Genomic DNA, 25419 nt, shown 5'->3' with positions numbered 1-25419 from the left:
TCTTTTCAGAAATTCCATTTCTCTTTTTTATTTTCTGGCTTTCTTCAGACTAGCTATTTGATGTTATTTCAGTAAGGAAGGTGAGAAGTTATGAAGGAAAGTCAGTAGGAAGTATTTTTGCAAGGACTGACTTTGTCTAATCTTCAGGCAGTTAAGTTTCAAGCTAAATAGTTACTAATAAAACTTAAATATTGTTTTGCCATGGGCTCTGGTTCTGTGAGACTAAGATAAAATTAAGGCTCTGCGGATACTAAAAAGGGAGCTCTTCGAGCCACAAAAACCATCAGCCTTGAGAGTTCTAGGCACAGTTCTTTTAGCACAACCTGTCAACATACAGAGAAATGCATAGGGCAAGGGTGCAGGTATTTGTTAATTTTTTTTAAATTCAGATGGTTCAGAATCCAAAATAGTATATAAGCAAAAGACTCTTCCCTACCTCGTGTATCATAGCCACCATATATATTTATTTTTTCGGTACTGGGGATTGAGCCCAGGGCCATTCGGCCTCTAAGAGCCACCACATTTCTAAAGTTACCAGGGATATTTTATGTATATAAAAGTAAATATGTATATGCATTCCTCCCCCAAACCCCCGTACCACAAATGGTGGCTTACCATACAGTGTGTCTGGTAAGGACGCCAGCATACAGTGTATGTTATATATGCCTGCATGGACCTTGTAATATATCAGGAAATGTCACAATAAAATTTTCTGCTTAAAATTTTTTATATATTACTCTTTTCTCCTTTTTTCTCTCAAATTAGCCGTGGTTCTAGGTTTACAGAAACATAAAGAAAAAAGGATGAAAAGAATAGTCTGATCTAGCAATAATAGAGACAGGGGTGTCAGGACTAACAGGACTCACTGAACAGCCAGAGGCCTCGTAAGCTTTAGTGTGGCTGATATGTGTGTAGTGACTCAGAGACGAGAGGACACCATCTTGTTTAGCAAGTGACACCTTAGGCTGTGGACAGCAGTAGGCTATTTTATTTATTTATTTATTTATTTATTTATTTATTTATTTATTTGTACTGGAGATTGAACCCAGGGGCACACTATCTCCAACCTATACCTCCAGACCCTTTTTTTTTTTTTTTTTTTTTTGGTGGTGGTACTGGGGTTCCTGGAAGCCCTTCTACCTCCGGGCTACACTCCCAGACCTATTTTTACATTTTTATTTGGAAACAGGGTCTCCTAAACCAGCGCGCGCGGCTGGCTTCGAACCTGCGCGATCCTCCTGTCTCTGCCTCCCAAGCGCGAGGATTACAAGCGTGCGCCACCACGCCCGGCTGGACCCTTTTATTTTTAGTTTGAAACAGGGTCCCACTAAGTTGCCACGGCTGGTCTCAAACCTGCAGTCCTCCTGTCTCAGCCTTCTAAGTACTAGGATTACAAGTGTGTTCCACTACGTCCAGCTGAATGTTAGCCTCTTTTAACAAAAAGAATTACACAGGCTAGGGTTATGGCTCAGAGGCCCTGTGTTCAATCCTCAGCACCCAAACAAAACAAAATAAAACCAAATCATGTGATTCTTTGCCCCAGCAAAACCTTCAGGACCTAAGTATAAAGCTTGTGATAGTTCAAGCTGAGGGAAATCCAAGAATAATTGAAAACAAAAGATAGAAGACGGTGACATAAGACTTTATAAAAGGTGTGCGATGCTGTGCAGACATGCGCATCAGCGTCAGTGGAGTTGAGCCGTTACCTGCAGCTGATGAGCTCCAAAAAGAGCGAAACCCGTGAGGTCCTGCAGTACTGGCCAGAGATGGTACGAACCTCGCTTAGGGTCGGCTTGTGTGTGTGTTTCTGTCATACTTGTGCCACAGTTGGGGGATGGGCGTCACTCCTGTGAAGTATATTTCTTTTCCATCATATAATTCTCTGAAATCATCTGAATGAGATCAGCTCCAAAGGGGAATCTCATCAAGTCAGATTAGACTGTGATCTGGTCTGATCTTTTCCCCACTAGGCAATCTCATATACTTTCTTTGGGTTTTTGTTTTTGGTTGCTTTGTGTTGTGTGTTTTGTTTTGTGGTGCTTGGAATCAAACCATGGGTCTATATATGCGAGGCACATGCTCTGCCACAGAGCTACATACACCCCAGCCCAATTCCCATAGTTTTTCATTGCCCCTATATAATGACAGCTCAGTAGTCTTCTTTGCTGACACTTGTTCTGAGTTCCTGAATCACTATACACACACACACACACACACACACACACACACACACACACACATACACACACTTTTTTTTTCGATACTGGGGATAGAACCAGGGTTCTATCTCCGAGCGACACCCCCAGTCCTATTTTTTATTATTTATTTTGAAACAGGGTCCCACTGAGTTGCAAAGGGCCTCACTAAGTAGCTGGGGCTGTCCACAAACCATGATCCTCTGGTCTTAGCCTCACGAATGCTGGGATTACAAGCGTGCGCCACCACGCCCAGCTTCTAAATTGATTTATTTAAGGACTAATTTTAAAGTTTTAAGGTCCCCTCCTTAAAACTTTCCAGTGGTTCCAGTATAGGATATAGTTTCTGCTCCTTAACCTGGTACACCAATCTTTTTCTCAATCTAGCCTCTGGCTCTTTTCTCCTTTATACTTCAGCCTTGTACTACTTGTGATTTCACAGACTGGCCATGTTTTGTTTGTTAGTTGTAATTATACAACTTGTTTGCTCTAGCTGGAATTCCCTCTTCCCAAGTACATTAAATATACCCCTATCCAGTAATATATTGAAACTGGATTCTAGGAAAAACTAATCGTTAAATACCCAGAATTTTGCAAGCCAATTTGTAATTTAAAATTAGTCATGGGTGAGGATATTTATACCAAAAACATCAGCAAATATTCTCACTTCTCTGACCCACTCCATTCCCCTCAAGAAAGCTGAGAAGCACACCATTACTCCTATCCACTCGCAACCTTTGCATCAAATTTTATCTTAGATGGTACTTCTTTGAAACCTTTACTGCTCATCCCTCTTTCCTACCCACACACAAAATGTATTGCTATTTCTAAACACTTTATATGCTTCATCATAGCATTTGACATCCCATAGTGTAACTCTATTTTTACATTCCTCTCTGTCTCTCTCTCCTGTGTGTGTGCGCACACTCACATGTCTGTGTTATTGAAGCTTGAACCCAGTGGCGCTTTACCACTGAGCTACTGCCATCCCCAGCACGTCCAATCCTTTTTATTTTTTATTTTGAGACAGGATTTCACTAAGTTGCCCAGCCTGGCCTCAAACTTGCAATCCTCCTGTCTCAGACTCCCAGATACTGGGATTATAGATGTGTGCCTCCTTACCTGGCTTACATGTCTCTTTTCAATATTAAGCTTTTGAGTGCCTGGAGCAGAGTCTATACAACTGTCTTTGTATCTGCCTTTCCTTCATCCGTTCAACATCCATTAAACTGATGTACACTGAACAGATAGACCTCGTGTGTGTCAGGTACTTTTCTTAGGGTACAAAGATTCAGCCACTGTTTGCAAAAAAAGCTCAATCTATTTCATGAGAAGAAAAAAAATTAAGTAGACTATTAAAATATAGTGATAATAGTGATACAAGTATATTACTAGAAGTCTATGTAAGACACATTTGAACCTGGAGGGGGAAAAACCGTGCATAGGGCAATGGTGAGGTCTCTTCAGAGCACGTAAGGTTGCAAGGATGAGCAGAAAGTTGTTGCCTCTAAGTAGGTACTATAGTCAATACCCGTACTGGTAGAACTTTTGTACAAATATTTATGACTAGGCCTTCTTTGAGCAGAGAAAGAACTGAGTAATATAGCTGTCATCACAATCATGTATAATAAGTCATCCCAAAAATCTACGGCCTAAAAGTAACCATTTATTATTTTTTATGAATCTAATCTAGACAGTTCTGACTGACTGGGTTTCACTAATTCCAACTGGGTCACTCAAGCAAACAGCTGGCAGGTCCATCTGAGCTGACTGGGTTAAGATGCCCCTGCCTCAGGCAAAAGTTCTTCTTGTGTCTCTCTCATCTCTAGCTCAGACATGTTTCTGTAGGGTGATTGGGGCCCAAGGGAAGAAGTAAAAACATGTAAATGTGTGTTCAGGCCTCTGTTTATTTTAATAACACAGACGTGTGAGTGTGCGCACGCCCCTAGGACAAAGCAACTTGGCCCCATGGCCAAGTCTAGAGTTGGTGTGCAAGAAACAGATACCACAAGATATTAAAAATCGAGGCTGCTACTGCAGCGGGTCAAACGTACTTTGTGCTGGGCTCTTGTTTAGACCTTCATCACCCTGCAGACGTTATTTGCCAGTAAATTTGCTTGGCAGCTGGCAGGGATGTTCCGTAGTGGTAATGACAAACTTCTCCTTAGTGGTATGGACCTATTAATTTCATTTCAGTTTGGGGTATTCATTTTTATCCAACTATTGAAATGACAGTTGTCATTTGGCAGTCCAAAGAAATTTTTATTTTGTTTTGTTTAAAAACAGGGTCTCTTAAGCCAGAGAGGCTGGTTTTGAACCTGTGCGATCCTCCTGTCTCCGCCTCTCAAGCACTGGGATTACAAGCATGTGCCACCACACCTGGCCAGGCCAAAGAAATTTAAAAACCACTTGTTTAGTGATATCCAGGTCATGATACTAAACTCCTATACATATTCTAGTCACCTGTGCTTTATGACGGTCATGTGTCCACAAAAAGGGGGACGCACCCTGTATGGGGTTGAAAAACATGTCTGTTGCTGGGCGTGGTGGCACATGCCTGTAATCTTAGTACTTGGGAGGCTGAGACAGGAGGATGTCAGGCCAGCCTCAGCTGTTTAGTGAGGTTCTCAACAACTTAGTGAGACCCTGTTTCCAAATAAAAAAAATAAAATAGTGCTGGGGGCATAGCCCAGTTGTAGAAGGCCCCTGGGTGTTCCATCCCCAGTATCTATTTCTCTCTTTCTCTCTCTCTCTCTCTCTCTCTCTCTCTCTCTCTCTCTCTCTCTCTCTCTCTCTCTCTCTCTCTCATTCACACACACACACTCACACACACACACAGTTTGGTTTTAAAGGTCAATGATTTAACTTCTCCAACTTAGCATTTGATGGACTAGAGTCCTTATATGAAGTGCAGACTTCAAACTGGGAGAGATTTCAATTCACCTGTGAAAAGCAGACAGGTTTTTATCTACTGAGGCATAGGAACAAAGCAGCCCCTTTACTTTTAAATAGTAGCCTAGTTAAATAGAAAGCAATGAGAATAGAAAACATGAAATAACCGTTCATTAAGTGTTTTCTTTTTCATCTTTGTCCACAAGTGAGTAAAACATTCAAAATTCAAATCTATATTTTTCACAAGATTCGTGTGATCAGTGTTTGTTTATTTTTCACCTTCATCATGGAGGGGAATGGGAGAGGCTAGCTTGAGTGGCCAGGAATAGATAGCAGTGGACAGAAACCAAGGACAGATGGAGAGATGTTAGACAGGGCATCAGTCACTGAGATGGAGCAGTGAGTGCTGAGGCAGAAAGTTAACCTGTAGAACCAGCTGGCGGACTGGAGGAGGTTGGACCAGTAGAGTCTGCCTCCCAGGTCCACCCAGAGGCTCTTCCCCCAGAAGGAAGGTCAGGATGTGAGTTCCCTCAACTTTGATTTTTTTTTTTTCTTTTTTATTTGCCAGATGTGCCTGCCCACAGGTTACCTGCTTTCAGCAGTGGACAGAGGGCATGTTGCACTTCTCTAAAACCGGGGGGAGTAAGAAGGCGGCTACTTACTGAAAGCAGCTACCCTTGAGGAAATATTTCAGGATCAAAAAATTTTTTAAGGAAATAGCACCAACCTCAAGAAAAACATAATTCTTCTCACAATTTATAATCTTGGTATTAAAAAATAGGAAACTGGTGAAATTAACTACTCTCTGGACATAATTTGACCTTGCATTAGCTACATTTAGAAAAATGGTCCAGACTATTGTCACAGAAGACATTGTCTTGGAAGGGCGTGGTGGGGCCATGTGGAGTGTGGTCCTGGGTCTTCCTTTGCTTGCTGTGTGCGCCTCTCTCCAGCTGGATAAAGAATTGGGGATTTACATTTTCTTGGAATCCTGTCACTTCCAGTATACTGACATATTGTTTGGGTCTCAGGGGTTGAGGTATATCCTTACTTTGGTACCACTGTAGTTTTGATGTTTCTCAAGATAAATAGGGTGAGGGAGGCAATTTGGGTGTGATATTGGAAGGCAGAAAGTCAAAAGAAACGCCAAACCAGTGAATATAAATCCTCAATTGCTTCCTGCCTTTGCCACCAATGGCATTCAAATATTTGAAAGACAACCTTTGACTAGCTAAGACTCCAAGAATTGGCAATTTAAAAAGCAAAAACTCTAAGTTAATGCTGAAACTCATTATGTATATGTCTTAGGCCCTTGCAACTAATCAATAATAAGCTTAAGCAGTGAAAAGACAGTTGTCTATAGTAAATTTAGGAATCTTTCATCAAAGTGGAGAATATGATCAGTTAAGACATATCAAATCACAATGGGTATAACAGAATCGATTAATACAGCAAATATTCAGGATCAATATTATACAGCATACTAAAGTGAGGGAACATTCTTTTAAACCTTGAAATTGGTACTGATATAAAAAAAAAATAGTGGTTATCAACACTAAAGGTGCTGCCCTGTAGAAGTTTAGAAGTTTTTAGCTTCACAAATTCAGGTAAACCTGTGGTGCAGAGGTCTGTCAGTGAACACGAAGTGAGCATTGCACGAGGACACCTCTGAACTCTAGATGTGGCACCAAGGGAAGCCGCTGTGTTTGCCCTTTTTCTCCAGCAGTTGGCAAATGTCTTGCAAAGGGCCAGAGAGGAGCGATGTCAGGCTGCAGTTGTGCTCATAGTGTATGTGTTGTGACGGAGCTGTATCAAGTATATAAACAAAGGGGCGTGACTGTGTCTCAACAGCTTTATTTACAAAAACAAGTAATGGGCAACATTTGGCTTGTGTGCCGGGATTTAACAAACCCTTTTTGTGAGTGAAAGCCGGAATCCATAGATATTTACTTTTTTGGCCTCAGCATCTGGCTTTTGTTAAATAAGGAAGTTGGATTAGATGAACTCTGACAGTTCTCATGTTTTATTTCCTTTAGTACCTCTCTATTAAACTAAATGATCTACCAGCCTCGGGCTCAGATATTTCTTATTTTTAAGGTCAAAATTTTTTTTATATTCAGCTTTGTCCAGCTTTTTTAAGTCTCTGAAGAAGGGTTTCTCAGCCATGGCACCATGGATATTTTAGCCTGGCTAATCCCTTGTTTTAGTGGTAGGGACACTCTCCCGTGCTTTATAAGACGCTTAGCAGAATTCCCAGTCTCTGCCCACAAGATGCTGATCACACACACACACACACACACACACACACACATACACACACACACACCACTTGTGACAACCACAAATGTCTCTAGCTATTGCCAGATGTCCCCCGGGAGGCAGAATCACCCTTTGAGAGATGCTGCTCCAAAGACTTTAAAAATAACTTGAAGAATTCCCAAAATGGAAGTCAGACCATGCAACCCAGGTCAGCCACCAAAATAACAAACACATTCCTCCAGATACAAAGTCAAAAGTCAAAAGCAAAGAACAACCAGCTTATTAGAGAAAGAAGGGCAGTTAGAATTGCATTCATTCCAGTCAAAGGGGCTAGAGAGTTATAGCCCAGAGGTAGAATGCCCCTGGGTTCCATCCCCAATACCACACACACACAAAAAAAATGGTCAGGATGTGTTTGATTTTTATCTAACTTTAATTTATGCTCATATTATTTCTTTTAAGAATTTATTGTCAGCCAGGCATGGTGGTGCATTCTTGTAATCCCAGTACTTGGGAGGCTGAGACAGGAGGATCACAGGTTCAAGGACAGCCTCTGCAAGTAGTGAGACTCTCAGCAACCTAGTGAGACCCTGTTTTCAAATAAAAATAAAATTGTTCTGGGGTGTAGCTCAGAGGTAGAATGCCCCTTGATTCAATCTCCAGTACTACACACACACAAAAGGAACTTATTTCTTCCAATTATGAATGATATTAGAGCTGACAAGCCTTGAATATCCAGGTGGCTTTGAACAAAGGAGTTTTTCATTTTGCTTTGTTTTCCTTCGTTTTCTCTTATTTCCTGTACAGTGACTTTAATTCAGGATGATGTTTTCTGAACAGTAACCTAAGAACATTAGTTCTAGTCTCGGGCTCTGCTTCTGACTTGTCCTTTGATCTGGTACAGGTCTCTTTCCCCTGCTGACAGAATGCTTTGCTCATCAGTAAATGGTCAGAGTTTCCCAAACTCTGATCTGGAAGCCTACATAAGAACCATCTTTGAAGACTTGCTTAAGATTTAGATTTCTGTGCCCTACCCACAGATTCTGTGGTTCGGGGGAAGGCCTGAGATTCCAGCACACAGCCACGTTTGAGACCCATTGGAAATCTCTTAAGTTCCCATCAACTCTAAAATGCAGCAGTTGTATTAAATATACATTTTTAGCAGGGCGTGGTGGCGCACGCTTGTAATCCCAGCATTCAGGAGGCTGAGACAAAAGGATCGCGGTTCGCGGACAGCCTCAGCTACTTAGTGAGGCCCTTCTGCAACTCAGTGAGATCCTGTTTCAAAATAAAGAGTAAGCCGGGCGTGGTGGCGCACGCACGCTTGTAATCCCCGCGCTTGGGAGGCAGAGACAGGAGGATCGCGCAGGTTCGAAGCCAGCCGCGCGCGCTGGTTTAGGAGACCCTGTTTCCAAAATGAAAATGTAAAAAATAGGTCTGGGAGTGTAGCCCGGAGGTAGAAGGGCTTCCAGGAACCCCAGTACCACCAAAAAAAAAAAAAAAAAAAAAAAAAAAAGAGTAAAAAATAGGGCTGAGGATGTAGCTTGGAGGTAGAATGTCTCTGGGTTCCCTCCCAAGTTTTGCAAAATAAATAAATAAAATAAAATACACATTTTTCTAAGTATTTGTTTTTACTTCTGGAAAGTATTTATTTATTTATTTATTTATTTATTTGCAGTAACTGGGGATGGTATTCAGGGACATTCTACCTCCAAGCTACACCCCCAGCCCTATTTTTTATTCGTTATTTTGAAACCGGGTCTCACTGAGTTGCAAAGGGCCTAAGTAGCTGAGGCTGTCCTCGAACCATGATCCTCCTGTCTCAGCCTCCCAAACGCTGAGATTACAAGCGTGCACCACCATGCCCAGCTGGAAAGTATTTTATATCCTCCAAGAAATCATGGAGATTAATGAATTGTAGCCACGCACACACACTCACTCATTGCTGCAGCATACATAAACTTGGTTTACCGTAACGTGGCCAGCTTTTAGCTTGGGGAGATCACCTCAGTTCTCAATAGGTGTTAAAAGATGTTTTACCCTTTTTACCAGGATTTCATTTCTTAGCTTCTGTGTTTTCAACCTTCAACTTTGAGCGGAATTAAATAGCTTGATGTCATGATTTCCTTATAACCATAAAATGAAATAAAATTAGGAATTCCTGTCTGGTTGTTAATTTCTGTTCATTTGTTTTTCTTTAATTTACAGAATGCTCTTTTCAGTTGCATTAGCAGAAATGAAAGTAAGTATGTTATCAGTGATTATACAAGCAGACCAAAACACAGTTATAACATGATTAGCTATTCTAAATATTGTCAAGATCCCAACATTTAGCTGGGCGTGGTGGCGCACGCTTGTAATCCCCGCACTTGGGAGGCAGAGACAGGAGGATCGCGCTGGTTCGGAGCCAGCCTCGCTGGCTTAAGAGACTCTGTTTCCACATAAAAATGTTAAAAAATAGGTCTGGGAGTGTAGCCCGTGGCAGTGTATACCAGAGGTAGAAGGGCTTCCAGGAACCCCAGTACCACCAAAAAAAAAAAAAAAAAAAAAAAAAAACTCAACATTTTAGCTTCAGCTATTAGGAAGCCATCTGAAGGAATGTGCACAGAAGCATTCTGCTAGGCACTTTCCTTTGGAGTGTTCAAGATGTGCATGCGTTGTAACAATCCAGTCATGGTGACACACACTTGTAATCCCAGGCCTCGGGAGGCTAAGACAGAAGGGTCGCAGGTTTGAGGACAACCTCAACAACTTGTGAGATTCTCATCAACTTAGTGAGACTCTGTTTCAATAAAAAATAGGTCTGGGGTGTAGCTCAGAGGCATAATACCCCTAGGCTCAATCCCTAGTACCACACACACACACACACACACACACACACACACACACACATTCCCATATCTTAATTGCAGATTTATAGAGCTAGATGTACTAGAGCTTGATGTGCTAGTGAAGATGATAACCCAATAATAAAATCGTTCTCAGAGTCTAAACACATCCACATCATAGGCACTTGCCAAGGGCTGCCCTCCGTTCATAGAGCAGCCACTTGTTGAGGACCGCATTGATCCAAGTTGTACAGTTCAGAAAAAGCAGGAGCCACATACTGCAAGGTGCTCAGAGGTGACTTCATGGAGTTGCCAACCACTGGGCCTTGAAGAGTAGTTAGGATAGGAACTGTGGGTTGGAGGAAGCGCTCCACGTGATGGAGCAGTGAGAGCAGTTAGAGATGGGAAAGATGCCTGGGGAGCAGTTGTTTAAAGTTGCTTGCCAGGAGTTATATCAGACAGACGACAAAAAGAAGCAGGAGCTGTCTGTCCTTGATCTCCTGCCCTTCCAACTGGGTTTCCCAGATAGTCCCAGGCTCTTAGTCTTATGTCCTCCCACAGTGGTGAGGAAGCCACTCTAACAGGGGTCAGGAGACAGGCGTCTTGCCCCCGTTTGCTTGTCTCTTCTGTCCTCACCACACCCCTACCATCACTCCACTTCCATTTATTCTTGTTGAGGTTTATGGTGATAAATGTGGCCATAAATAACTTTCTTTGTAGGACAGGGGATGTAGCTCAATGATAAAGTGTTTGCTTAGCATGTACAAAGCCCTGGATTTGTTCCCCGCTACCATTCATACCAAAAGAATAATAAATAAATAAATTTTTGTGATAAAAGTAAACTATTTGGCAGTGGACACAGTACAGTTGGTAGTAATTGCAAGTCAAAAACAAGTGGCACAATAAGTATGGGATAGTTTCACAGTCTAGGAAACAGGCCTGCCCTACATCAGTTAGTTCAGTCCCAATTTAGTTAATTTGTATATAATTTTATAATTATCATTATCTTTTGTGTGTGTGTGGTACTGGGGTTTCTGGAAACCCTGCTACCTCCGGGCTACACTCCCAGACCTATTTTATATTATTTTTATTTGGAAACAGGGTCTCTCAAGCCAGCGAGGCTGACTTCAAACCTGCGCAATCCTCTTGTCTCCGCCTCCCAAGCGCAGGGATTACAAGCGTGCGCCACCACACCCAGCTATAATTATCATTATTCCTGAAAATCACCTGAATTCTCTGCTCATTAATCTGTGGAATTCACCAAAAACCCAATTCTGGTTCCTTTAAGTCCATCTCTAATTTACCTGTTTGTCTATACACACACACACACACACACACACACACACACACATACACACACCAGGGTTTAATCCAGGAGCATCTGTCTCCAAGCTACATGCCCTACCCTTTTTTAATTTTCTGTTTGAAACTAAGTTTCTGAGGCTGGCCTTGAACCTGTGGCTTTCCTGTCTCAGCTTCCCAAGTACTAGGATTACAACTACATCAACCTACCTGGTTTACTTGCCCTTCTCTAAACCTCTTCCTGCCACACATCTACCCAACTATCATGACTTGCTTCAGTCTCCCACAGACCCCCTAGACTCTGGTGAGAGTCTTATTTGGCACTATAATCCCCACATCTGACATCTCAACCACTCATCTAATGGCAACACACACAGAGAGAGAGAGAGAGAGAGAGAGAGAGAGAGAGAGAGAGAGAGAGAGAGAGTGAGTGTGTGTGTGTGTGTGTGTGTGTGTAGGGATTAAACCCATAGGCCTTTTACCTTCAAGCTATAGCCCCAGCCTGATTTTTTTTTTATTTCTTATTTGGAAACAGTCTTGCTAGGTTGATGAGAGTTTCACTACTTGCTGAGGCTGTCCTTGGACCTGCAATCCTCCTGTCTTACCCTCCCAAGTTCTAGGATTACAGGCATGCGCCACCACGCCCCGCCTGTTAATTTTTCTAATACTCATTTATTTCGATTAAATTTTACTCTTCATTATTGGGGGCAAATCACATAAATTTTGACATGAAGACTATCCCAATGTAGGAATGTTCTCTGTTTTTCTTTTTTCTTTTTTTTTTTTCTTTTTGGTGCTAGAGATTGAACACAGGGGCACTCTACCTCCAAGTTACACAACCAGCCCAATTTTTTTATTCTTTATTTTAAAACAGGGTCTCACTAAGTTGCAGAAGGCCTCACTAAGTAGCTGGAGCTGGCTTTGAACCCGGATCCTACTGTTTCAGCCTCCCAAGTACTGAGATTAAAAGTCCGTGCCACCACACCCAGCTGTAGGCATATTCTTGTAGATGTTCAAACTGTATAGAAGTTATGGGATTTTGTTTTAAGATAAACAATTGCATAATTGTCAGATGTATTAAATGATTCTGAAGTCTCTTAGTTTTTTATGATCCTGCTTTGTAATTGTGAGATATTTGGGACTTTATTTTATGTTGGTTTTATTTAACTTCGCTCCAGACACCTAAAATGGAAAGGAGCTGTTTGAGTGGTTCTCAGTAGGGGCACTCTTGGCAGTTTGGGAGACAATTTTGGTTGTCCGAGACAGTCTGTTTATTGCAGAACATTTAGCAGCTCTGACCTGCAGGCATCAAATGCCAGCAGTAGTCCCCAAGTCAGTATGACAACCAGAAATACTTCCACATGATTCCCCACCCTGGAGGCAGTGCTGCTCCCATGGAGAACCACTGGACCATAAATTGATACATGATAACTTTAGTATAAGAGTGAGCACTTACGTGTCCCCATAACTATGTGTACAGTAGTGCTAATTTTAGGTGCTTGTCCTCTATGGCATGGTCTTATTTCAGAAAAATAAACTGTTCCATCACAATTTAACATTTACAAAAAGCTGTTGCCCTTCAGTGTCATCTCTTTTTTCCCCCGTAGTGGGCTCAGTGTGCTGCAGTTACGCAGGTCATCACACGAACTGCCGAGAATACTGTCAAGCCATCTTTCGAACAGACTCTTCTCCCGGTCCATCTCAGATCAAAGCAGTAGAAAATTATTGTGCCTCCATCAGTCCACAGTTAATACACTGTGTGAACAATTACACCCAGTCTTATCCGATGAGGAACCCAACAGACAGTGAGTAAAAGGGACATACCTTTTCATTTCAATTCTTTGTGAAAAGAGTTTGTGAAAAGGAAGTGATGCATCCGTTTGGGTGGTTGCAGTCTGGGTCACTTGAGAAGCACCACACTTCCTTTGATATTTAGATTTGGCAGATTGGACATTATTTTCACAGTTAAAAGGTGCCATGAAAGATGGATTTATCCAGAGTATGAGGAAATGAAAATTCTAATCTGAGGGTAGGAGAGTTCTTTGGTATGGATATTTGGGAAGGCAGTTGGATAATAACTATTAGAATTTCAGGTTACCATATCTTCTGATCTAGCAAGTCCATTTCTCAAGATTTATCTAGCAAGAAAACTTACATAAATTTATAAAAATATTATACATAAATGCATATAAAGGATGAACAAAATTAGTGTAATAGAGGAAAATTAGAAATAATCCAAACATCCATCATGAGAATATTGATTAAGATTGATTGAGTAAATTGGATATATCTATAGAATAGCAGCACTTTACAAACAACAAAAAACAGGAATACATTTATGTAGAAAGAAATCTCAGATAATTACTTAAGCCCAAAAAGCAAGTGACAGAATCAGTGGTATAATGTAACACATATTTAATTACATGCCTCATTGTTTCACATTATGTATTTCTGTAATGCTTGAATTTTTACCAATGGACAATTTTTACTTTTGTAATACAAGATCATAAAATTGAGAAGAGATCCTGGTATTTTTTTAAATCAGGGTCTCCTAATGAACCTGTACCTTATGGGGGTCTCCGAGGTCTTAGATTTGTACCTCTTGGAATTTATTTTCTTCATCTAGAGGTAATCAGATTTTTTTTTTTTGCACTGGGTATGGAAATCAGGGACATTCTACCTCCAAGCTAACACCCCAGCCTTTTATTTAATTTTATTTTATTTACTTATTTATTTTTTAGAAACAGGGTCTTGCTAGGTTGATGAGAGTGTCACTAGTTGTTAAGACTGTCCTCGAACCTATAATCCTCCTGTCTCAGCCTCCCAAGTACTGGGATTACAAGCGTGTGCTACCATGCCCAGCTGAGGTAATCAGATTTTAAAGAATTGACTGATACTGATCAAACTGATAAAATATGAATCTATAAACCAAATGCCAGTGTTTTGATTTATACTAGGATACTGAAAGGCTTGGGGTTTGGGGAGGTTTTTTGTTTTGTTTTGTTTTGTTTTGGTGGTACTGGGGCTCCTGGAAACCCTTCTATCTCCGGGCTACCCTCCCAGACCTATTTTATATTTTTATTTGGAAACAGGGTCTCTTAAGCCAGCCAGGCTGGCTTCGAACCAGCATGATCCTCCTGTCTCCGCCTCCCAAGCGTGGGGATTACAAGCGTGTGCCACCACACCCGGCCGAAAGGCTTGTTTTTATAAACACAAAATCAGTATGCATTGTTTGGCCACAGTCAAAATCAAAAGCCATGCTATAGCTTTGTACATTCTGTGGTGTGGCTGTGTGGTGAATCCGAGGGTGAAGCATATACCCCAAGTAATCTTCATTTGTTTTAAGACTGGATATGAGTTCTCTGATGAAATTTGACTGCACAGAGGTGTAGCTGAAGCTAAGGCTTTAAAAAAGCAGGAAGGAAAAGGCTTGGGGGTAAAAGAACAAAGAGCCATCTCTAGTGTCTGCGTTAATTTAGAGGAATCTAAAGAAGAAGGCTGCAAACTGAATAGATTTCTTGAAAAGTCAGACACCTGAGAAAGGTACTTTTAAAAAAAAAAAGCTCTTCTGAAATCTATAGTTTGGTTGGCAATGTTCTTTCATTTCCTAATTCTTTTTAGAAAATTAAAAGCAGGGGGTTGGGCGAATAGCTCAGTGGAAAAGCACATGCTTACCACTGGCTCAGTCTCAGACAACAAAAAGAAAAGAAAATTAAAGACAACAGGAACAAACTGATATCTTGTCAGAGTTTACTATTATATTATTTAAATTACAACTTAGATGGATTAGATTATACATAAATTACATATATAAAGCTTTTATACTATCAGAATATGATGAAATAGTGTTTGTGTTTGTTGCTATAAAAATTATTGATCTCTCATTTCAAGAAGATAAACCCTATAGACATTATTAGAAGGAAATAAGTCCACTTTGGTCTACAGTACATTTTCTAAGAACATAAGATACCTTCTACGTGAGGACGAGGTATAGAATGACTTTTGATTTTTGTGAGGTGGTGCCAGAAAACTCATGACAGGGACAGTGGTGAATTCTGGCTCTAGACACCCTGGCTACCTTTGGCTATACTGCACAGTAATGGAGAGAGTTTTAATAGACCCTATATATTGCAGATATTGGCATAGAGTCGCAGTGGTTTTCAGTATACCATCCTGTTCTTCTGTTCTGAACGATGTATGATATGAAACAATCTAATTAAGTCACCTATATACTGGAACTATAGGTTTATATTGCTGTGACAGAGCCGAAGACCATGCTTGTCAAAATGCCTGCAAGAGAATTCTGATGTCCAAGAAAACAGAAATGGAGATCGTTGATGGGCTCATCGAGGGTTGTAAGACCCAGCCCTTGCCTCAAGATCCTCTCTGGCAGTGTTTTCTTGAAAGCTCACAGTCTGTTCACTCTGGAGTCACTATACACCCTCCTCCCTCTACAGGCCTGGATGGGGCTAAATTGCATTGTTGTTCTAAAGCAAACACCTCAACATGTAGGTCAGTATCTCATTTTCTTTTATTAAAACCAGTAAAATGTAGCATTTTAATTAGGCATTTTAAGCCTAGCAAACTTGTATTATATTCTTGCATTGTGTAGGTTGAGCATTTAGAAGATAAAAAATAATTCACTCATCTAGCAAATATTTACTGATCATTGGGTATATATAAAATATTGTTTTATATATTACATGATAAAATCACTGTTTTGGGGATGTAGAGGATTAGCATTGGCATTGATGGGACAGTAGATATTTGAAGATGACAAATATGAATCCAGCCCTCAGTGAGATCATGAAGTAAGCTAACAAGTTAGACGGTGCTTTGATTTGATATCTAAAGGATATCCTTTATTGAGTTATAAACATTTGAATTTAAGCAGCCTTCTGCTATATTGGTAAATAACCTGGGTTGGCACTTCTATGCAAAGTGAGATAGCAGTATATATTGACATTGATTTGGGTGTTACACTTAGGGATAAAAATTTAAAAGCCCTAATAATAGGATAGAAGAAACAATCTAGAGATGAGGATAAATGGAGAAACTAAGGTCATGGTTGAACACAGATAAAATAGAAGTTTGCTTTATCATAGATATTTTGGGTGAAAAGGGTCCACACATCACTAGGATATCCTGAAACAAATACCAGAAATGAAACAACCTTTCTTGTAGTTTCTAAATTGGATGGACCTTCAGCAAAAAAAATAGTACCTAGAATAATTCATCAAACTTTGCCAAACATGAAAAGTCTGACACATATCCAAGGGAAATTATTAGAAGGACTTAAAGAGGAATTAATTTGGCCCTGTAATTAAGGAAACTGAATTGCTTATAGATGTTAATAAATATATTCATGAGAGAGATTTTGAGTAGTTCTTCAAATGCCCACAGAAGAGGTTTATGCCTGCATAGAGTTGCTAGAGACTGGAATGGCTGTGTAGCCCCAGAGAAGCTTCAGGAAGAAACACTGTTTCCTCTCTTTTGCCTTGAAATAGGATTTGAGGGCTTGATGAATGCTTTGACTTCCATCAGACTTGATTTTCATGGAACCCTATGAGATAGTTGAGGAACTTTGTGAATTTCAGTTTTACACATAAGACACTGACTCTGAGGTGTTAAATAATCTATTCAAGGTAAATAGATAGTTAAGGACTAGGACTGGGTAGAGTGTTTGCCTAGCATAGGCCCAGGGTCCGATCGCCAGTACCTCAAAAAAGGAAAGGAAGGGAGGGAGGGGAGATAAAATAAGTTAAGAACTAGAGAACTGGTTTCTAGAGCAGGGTATCTGGTATAATTTAATCTCAGTTTCTTCATCCTCATAATGCATGAGCTTTGTTGAGAGCAGGAACCGTGTTTGTCTTATTCACCACTGTGCTTCAAGTATCTTGAACAAGAATTCACACAAAATAGGCAATCAGTACATACTGGAGTGAATGAACAGACTTAAAAGTAAAGAAGCCCTCTTCATATAAATATGAAATAATAGTACTTAGGAGGCTGAGACAGGAGGATTGCAGGTTTGAGGACAACTCCAGCAATTAAGTAAGGCCCTCAAAACTTAGTGAGACTCTATTTCAAAGTAGAAAATAAAATAGGGCTGGGGTATAGTTCAGAGGTAATATCCCTCTGGGTTGAATCCCCAGTATCACATAAATTGTATTTTTTTTTTAATTTTAAATACAGCCAGGCATGGTGACACACACTTTGTAATCCCAGCATTAGGGAGGCTGAGACAGGAGGATGGAAGTTCACAGACAGCCTCAGCTACTTAGTGAGGCCCTCTGCAACTTAGTGAGACCTTGTTTCAAAGTGAAGAATAAAAAATAGGGCTGGGAGCTGGATGTGGTGGTGAACGCTTGTAATCCCAGCATTTGGGAGGCAGAGACTGGAGAATCCAGGTTCGCAGACAGCCTTAGCTACTTAGTGAGGCCCTTTGCAACTCATTGAGACCCTGTTTCCAAATAAAGAATAAAAATAGGGCTGGAGGTAGAATGCTCCTGGGTTCAATCCCCAATACCGTGTTTAAAAAAAAAAAAAAAAAAAAAAGTAGGGCTGGGGTTGTAACTCGGAGGTAGAATGCCCCTGGGTTCCATCCCCAGTACTGGAAAAATAATAATAAAGTAAGTGAAAATTTTTTACTTGGAACTATGTATATTTTCTTTTCTTTTTTGGGGGGGAGGGTGCTAGGCATCAAATCTAGGGTGTTGAGCTTGCAAAAAAACAAGCACTTTGCCACTGAGATAGATCCCAGCCCTATCTCTTTTTTTTTTTTTTTTTTTTTTTTTTTTGCGGGTCTGGGGATGGAACCCAGAGGCATTTGACCTCCGAGCTACACCCCCTGCCCAGTTTTTTATTCTTTATTTTGAAACAGGGTCTCACTGACTTGCAGAGGGCCTCACTAAGTAGCTGAGGCTGGCCATGAACCACGATCCTCTAGTCTCAGCCTCCAGAATGCTGGGATTACAAGCATGCGCCACCACGCCCGGTTTATGTGTTTTACTTTAAACCCATTATGTCTGGCTGGGCGTGGTGACACACGCTTGTAATCCCCGCGCTTGGGAGGCAGAGACAGGAGGATTGGGCAGGTTCGAAGCCAGCCGCGCACGCTGGCTTAGGAGACCCTGTTTCCAAATAAAAATGTAAAAATAGGTCTGGGAGTGTAGCCCAGAGGTAGAAGGGTTTCCAGGAACCCCAGTACCACCAATAAATAAATAAATAAATAAATAAATAAATAAATAAATAAACCCATTATGTCCCAAGTTTTCGGTTTTGTGAATATTTCAACAAAATTGACACAGATGGATCAAAATAGGTTGGAAATAGTAACCTAGAGCTTATGTAAACTATTATATGAATTGATATTATAAAAAATAAGCTGCTGGGCATGGTGGTGTACGCTTGTAATCTCAGCATTTGGGAGACTGATACAGAGGATCACGGTTTGCAGACAGCCTTAGCTCCTTAGGCCCTTTGCAACTTAGTGAGACCCTGTTTCAAAATAAAGAATAAAAAAATCAGGCTGGGGGTATCGCTCGGAGGTAGAATGCCCCTGAGTTCCATCCCCAGTACCACAAAAAATAAAAATAAAAAAATAAATAAGCTAAGAACAACAACAAAAATTTTAGCCAGGCATGGTGACACATGCTTGTAATCCCAGTACTTGGGAGGCTGAGACAGGAAGATCAAAGGTTCATAGCCAATCTCAGCTACTTAGTGAGAACCTCTGCAATTTATTGAGACCCTGTTTCAAAACAAAGAATGAAAAATAGGGCTAGAGCATAGCTCAGAGGTAGAATGCCATTGTGTTCAATCCCAGTACCCCCCAAAAGTATATTATATTCACATTATTACTATATAGTTATACTATATATGCATTATATTTATATTTTTATAGGTGTTCTACATCTGGAATGATGGGACAGAATGGATTAAGTGAAGATAAGAAATAAATCAGAAAGATATAGGGAGAAATAATTGTGCCAAGAACTAAGGATGAAGTGAAGATAAGAAATAAATCAGAAAGATATAGGGAGAAATAATTGTGCCAAGAACTAAGGATATACAAATCCTGTAATTGAGCATTAAATTATTATTGAACTTTTTAGCAACCATGGCCAGACGATATCCAGGTGTGATGACATATGCCTATAATCCTAGTTACTTGGGAGGCCGAGGTAGGAGGATTTCAAGTTTAAGCCCAGCCTTGACAATTTCCTGAGATCCTATCTCAAAATAAAAGCTAAGAAGGGCTGGGGACATAGCTTAATGGTAGAGGACTTGCCTAGCATGCACGAGGCCCTGGGCTCAATCCTGAGTACTGCAAGGGATTAGGGGAGTATAAATGATTAAAAGGCCTCTTTTTCATAGAAAATATCACTTTTTCTGGCTCCAAAGTATATGAGATAATCGTTTAGTGTTTGGTACTTTAATTCTCATTTTTGTTCCAAAGTATATAGTTCCTAGAGTTCAAATATTATGCAAATCAAATTTTTATTCACTTTCCTTGTCTCTGTGTTTCTACATTTGTGCTTTTGTTTCAGGGAACTATGCACTAAAATTTACAGCATGAACTGGGGCAACACACAGAGTTGGCGAGACTTTGACCACTTCTGTGAATTTAGCCCAGCAGAAGTGTCCATGTTGACCTGTTTGGCCGATGTCCGGGAACCTTGCCAGTTGGGCTGTAGAAACCTTACTTACTGTACTAATTTTAACAACAGGTAACAAGTTTTTTATTATATTTAATTAATTAATTAATTATAGCAGTACTAGGGATGGAACCCAGAGGCATTTTACCTCTGAGCAACACCCCCAGTCATATTTTTATTCTTTATTTTGAAGCAGGGTCTCACTGTGTTGCAAAGGGCCTCACTAAGTGCTGGCCGCGAACCAAGATCCTCCTGTCTCAGCCTCCCAAATGCTGGGATTACAAGAGTGTGCCACCAGGCCCGGCTCTCATCTTTTATTTTTTTAATATACTTTTATTGAGCCAGGCACGGTGACCCATGCCTGTAATCCCAGTACTTGAGAGGCTGAGACAGGAAGATTACAGATTCAAGGGCAGCCTCAGCTACTTAGCAAGATTCTGTTTCATCCCCAGACCCGCAATAAATAAATAAATAAATAAATAAATAAATAAATAAATAAATAAATAAATATTAAAAAATAAAATAGGGCTGGGGGATAGCTCAGAGGTAGAACACCCCAGGTTAAATTCCTCATATCAAATAAATACACTCTCTGTCTCTCTCTCTCTCTCTCTCTCTTCCTCTCTCTCTCTCTCTCTGGATGGTTTCATCTTTAAATAATTTGCCTCTGGGAAAGAAAGCACTATTACAAAGTCCCTTCTAATATAGAGATACTTCAGAGAATCTCTTCTGCCCTCAGTCCTTCTTCTTTCTGCCCTTCCCAACATCAGTAGAAACAATTCATTCCAGAATAAATTATTGTACACTATTTGGTCATATAAATGTCTACCTATGGACTGTTTACTTTGAATGAACTCCAGAGCCTTTTGCTCAGTGATCCCCTGCTCCATACAGAAGTATTTCTTTATAGAAGCATTTTTTTTTTCTGGTACGGGGAAATGAAACTTTGGGGCAGTGTACCTCCAAGCTACACCCCCAGCCTATTTTTTAGTTTTTATCTTTGAAACAGAGTCTCAGTGAGTTATGAAGAGCCTCATTACGTAGCCAAGGCTGTCTGTGAACCACGAGCCTCCCGTCTCAGCCTTCCAAATGCTGGGATTACAAGTGTGGCCACCACGCCCGGCTAGAAGCAATTTAAATAGCTATTTTCCTGAGGTATAAACTATGGTAAGAAAAAGAAGAGGCCAAGAACTGGGCCTTGAAGCATAAGCATAACCATAGTTAATGGCTGAAGAAACAGCAAAGAAAACAGAAAAGTCTCATCCAGAGCACAGAATGGGAGGAGTCCATCAGAGAAGACGGGGAAGAAGGCTTTGCAAAGAAGGGGTGACTGGTTTTGTAGCTGTACCCAGAGACCTAGAGGGCAAAAGAAAGAGAATAATTCAGACGAGCCAGAAGGAAGTCCTGGATATTTTTGTCAGATGATGTTCACCTCAGGCTAATATACATTCCTTCCGTTTAAAAGTAGTCATGTTCTTACTTTGCACAAGAAAAGTAAGATATCTATACAACAAATGATGGTGGAATAATTGACTATCTGTATAAGAAACGTTAAAAACTACAACCTCTAAGATATACTATACACAAAATTACTTCAAGATGAATCATAGATTTAAACATAAAAGCTAGCCAGGCACAGTGGCACCTACCTATTCACCTAGCAACTTGGGAGGCTGGGACAGGAGGATCACTTGAGCCCAGGAGTTTGGGTCCAGTGGGGCAACTTAACAAGACCTACATACTATTGATGGAAATATAAATTATTATAGCCACTATGGGAAATACTATAGAGACTCCTCAAAAATTAAAGTTAGAGCTACCATGTGGTCCAGCAATTCTACTAGTGGGTGAGTATATATCCAAAGAAATGAAACCACTCTGCTCAAGAGATGTTTTACTTCTGTGTTTATTACAGCATTATTAATAGCCAAGGTATGAAATTAACAAAGGTTTTCATCAACAGATGAAAGGATAAGGAAAATATGTGTATATATGCACACACACACACACACACACACACACACACACACACACACACACAAACGAATACTATTAGGCCTTAAAAAGAGAAAGAAATCCTGTTATTGGCTCCTCCTGTCTCTGCCTCCTAAGTGATGGGATTACAAGTGTGCGCCACCATGCCCAGCAATGAATATGTATTTTAAAACATCTTTTTGAACACCATAAAATTTTTTAATGAAAAAAGTTTATGAGCTGAGTGTGGTAGTATACGCTTGTAATACAAGTTCTTGGGAGGCTGAGACTGGAGGATCACAGATTCAAAGTGAGCCTCAGCAATTTAGTGAGCCTTTCAGCAATTTAGTGAGACCCTGTTTCCAAATAAGAAATAAAACTGGGCTGAGGGTATAGCTTGGAGGTAGAATGCCCCTGGGTTCAATCCCTAGTATCAAAAAAAAAATATATATATATATATATATATGAAAAGCTGGACATACACCTGTAATTCCAGTACTTGGGAGGCTGAGACAGAATGATCACAAATTCTAGGCCAGCTTCAGCAACTTAGTGAGACTCTCAACAACCTAGTAAGACCTTGTTTTAAAAATAGAAAATAAAAAGGGCTACGGTATAAGCTCAGAGGTAGAATGCCCTGGTTGCAGTCCCCAGTAGAACACACAAATAAGCCAGGTATAATGGCACATACGTGTAATCCCAGTGTTCGGGAGGCTGAGACAGGAGGATCACAGTTCGCAGACAGCCTCAGCCACTTAGTAGGGCCCTTTTGCAACTCAGTGAGACCCTGTTTCAAAATAAAGAATAAAAAATAGGGCTGGGGGTATAGCTCGGAGGTCAAATGCCCCTGGGTTCCATCCCCAAACCGACAAACACACACACACACACACACACACACACACACTGCTGCTCAATGTAATTTGTCATCAGCAAAATACAAATAAAACCAATAAGAACCCCAACATGCTGACAGAATGACTACAGCTAAAAAGACTGATAGGCAGGTAAAGCAATCTAACCTTTCATATGTTGCTGATGAGAGTATAAAATGGTATTACCACTTTGGAAAACAGGTTGGCAGTTTCTTAGGAAGTTAAACCTACCCCGTGACCTAACAATGGCATTTCTAGGCATGAAAGCTGGGATTACAGGCATGTGCACTCTGTCCGGCTTGTTTGTATGTTTTACTGGGGCATGAAAACTGGAAATACCTTAATGTCTGTCAGCAGGTGGGTAGATGAACGTGCATTTCCTAAGTGTGGTCCATGGCCTCTGAAACACTTTTGGTGATCCATGAAATCAAAAGTATTTTTATAACAGCACTAGGATATAATTTTCCTTTTTCACAAGAGTGAAAAAGAGTTTTCCAGAGGCTGTGAGACATGTGATGTAACAACAGACTAAATAGAGAACCAGCTGTTCAATATCAAGCCAGACATCAGAGATGTGTGAAGTGTAAACAATCATATTCTTCCCACTGGTTTTTTGTTTTATTTGTAAAATATGGTCATTTTTCATAAACATTTCTATTAACATGTAATGGGTTTATAATTTTAAGTATAGCTACTTTTAAAATCTCATTTTAATTTATTATGTGTGTGTGGTACTGAGGGTGGAACCCAGGCACATTCTATCTTCAAGCTACACCCCTCGGTTCTATTTTTTAGTCTTTATATTTTTCTACACAGGGTCTCACTGAGTTGCAAAGGTTCTAAGTACCTGAGGCTGTCCAAGAACTGCAATCCTCTGGACTTCTCCTCTCGAATGCTGGGATTACAAGGGTGCACCACCACGCCGGGCCCTAGTCTTGATTTTTTGAAACAGTCTCACTGAGTTGCGAAGGACCTTGCTAAGTAGCTGAGGCTGTCCATGAACCCGTGATCCTCTGGTCTCAGCCTCCCAAATGCTGGGATTACAAGCATGCACTAGCACACCCTGGCTTAAACGAAAACTTTTTGAGAACTCAATAATTTTAAGAATAGCTTGGCATCATTGCGCATGCTTGTAAAACCAGTACTTGGGAGGCTGAGATAGGAGGATCGCTCAGGTTCAAAGACAGCCTTAGATACTTAGTGAGGCTCTCAGCAGCTTAGTGAGACCCTGTTTCCAAATAAAATATAAAATAGGTCTGAGAGTGTGGCCTGGAGATAGACAACCCCTCAGTTCCATCCCCAGTATCACACTCAAAAAAATTTTAAATAATAATAATAATTTAAAGAATATAAATAGGTCCTGAAATCAAAAAGTTTGAGAACCTCTAGGATAAGCACATTGGCACATATTTCTTAATAGAATACTACCCAATAATAAAAAGAAACAAAATATTTGTACACAAATAAAATAGGTCGGTCTCCAAAAGATTATGTATGGCTGAAGACTCCAGACCCAAAAGAGTAGAATCTGATTCCATTTAAATGAAATTCTAGAACAAGGCAGAATTAACCTATGGTGCTATGAGCATGAAAAGTGGTACCCTTGGGGTGACAGGGACATGAGGGGACTTCCTGCTATGATGGAAATGTTCCTTTATTAATTTTGGGGGGGGTTGTTTTTTTGTTTTTTATTTTATTTATTTATTTTATTTATTTATTTATTTGGTGGTACTGGGATTCCTGGAAGCCCTTCTAACTCCAGGGTACACTCCCAGACCTATTTTTTATATTTTTATTTCTGGAAAAAGGGTCTCCTAAGCCAGCGCGGCTGGCTTTGAACCTGCGTGATCCTCCTGTCTCTGCCTCCCAAGCGCGGGGATTACAAGCGTGCGCCACCACGCCCAGCTGATTTTTTTTTTTTTTTTTTTTTACAGTACTGGGGTTGGAAGTTGGTTCTACTTCCGAGCTATGCCCCAACCCTATTTTTTATTCTTTATTTTGAAATAGTCCCTACTGAGTTGCAAAGGGCCTCATTAAGTAGCTGACGCTGCCCGCGAACCCAGATCCTTCTATCTCAACCTCCCAAATACTGGAATTACAATCGTGCGCCACCATGCCCAGCTTCCTTTATCAATTTAGATATGCTTATATGGAAATCTACATTTGTCAAATCACATCAAACCCATAAAACCTATTTTATTTTTTAAATTATACCACAATTTAAAAAACTTGGATGCATAATATTTATTTTATGAAATGAAATAAATGGGACAGTCTGGGGATATTAGTTCTTTCTAGATCATTTTTAAGTTTTAACGACTCAAAAAAAATGTTAAGCCGGGCAGTGTGTGCACACGTGTAATCCCAGCATTTGGGAGGCTGAGACAGGAAGATCGCAATTTGCTGACAGCCCTCAGCTACTTAGTGAGGCCCTTTG

At 40.4% G+C, this 25419-nt stretch overlaps 1 protein-coding gene across 1 annotated transcript in view; it reads left to right on the top strand.

Moving 5' to 3' along the window:
• The window catches only part of RECK (reversion inducing cysteine rich protein with kazal motifs), a gene marked incomplete at both ends in the record, with an annotated part of 84423 nt that overhangs the window by 39078 nt on the left and 19926 nt on the right, over positions 1–25419 (top strand). Inside the window, 4 exons of the mRNA XM_080709521.1 lie at positions 9555–9588; positions 13084–13281; positions 15721–15988; positions 20029–20208. Of these exons, the coding sequence (XP_080565647.1) occupies positions 9555–9588; positions 13084–13281; positions 15721–15988; positions 20029–20208 (680 nt within the window). The remainder of the gene's footprint in view (positions 1–9554; positions 9589–13083; positions 13282–15720; positions 15989–20028; positions 20209–25419) is intronic.

The sequence above is a fragment of the Muscardinus avellanarius genome, assembly GCF_963383645.1.
Source record: "Muscardinus avellanarius genome assembly, chromosome: 13".
Classification (NCBI taxonomy): Eukaryota; Metazoa; Chordata; class Mammalia; order Rodentia; family Gliridae; genus Muscardinus; species Muscardinus avellanarius.
Note: the sequence above shows the minus strand (reverse complement) of the source record. Positions and strands in the feature narration are given on the sequence as shown.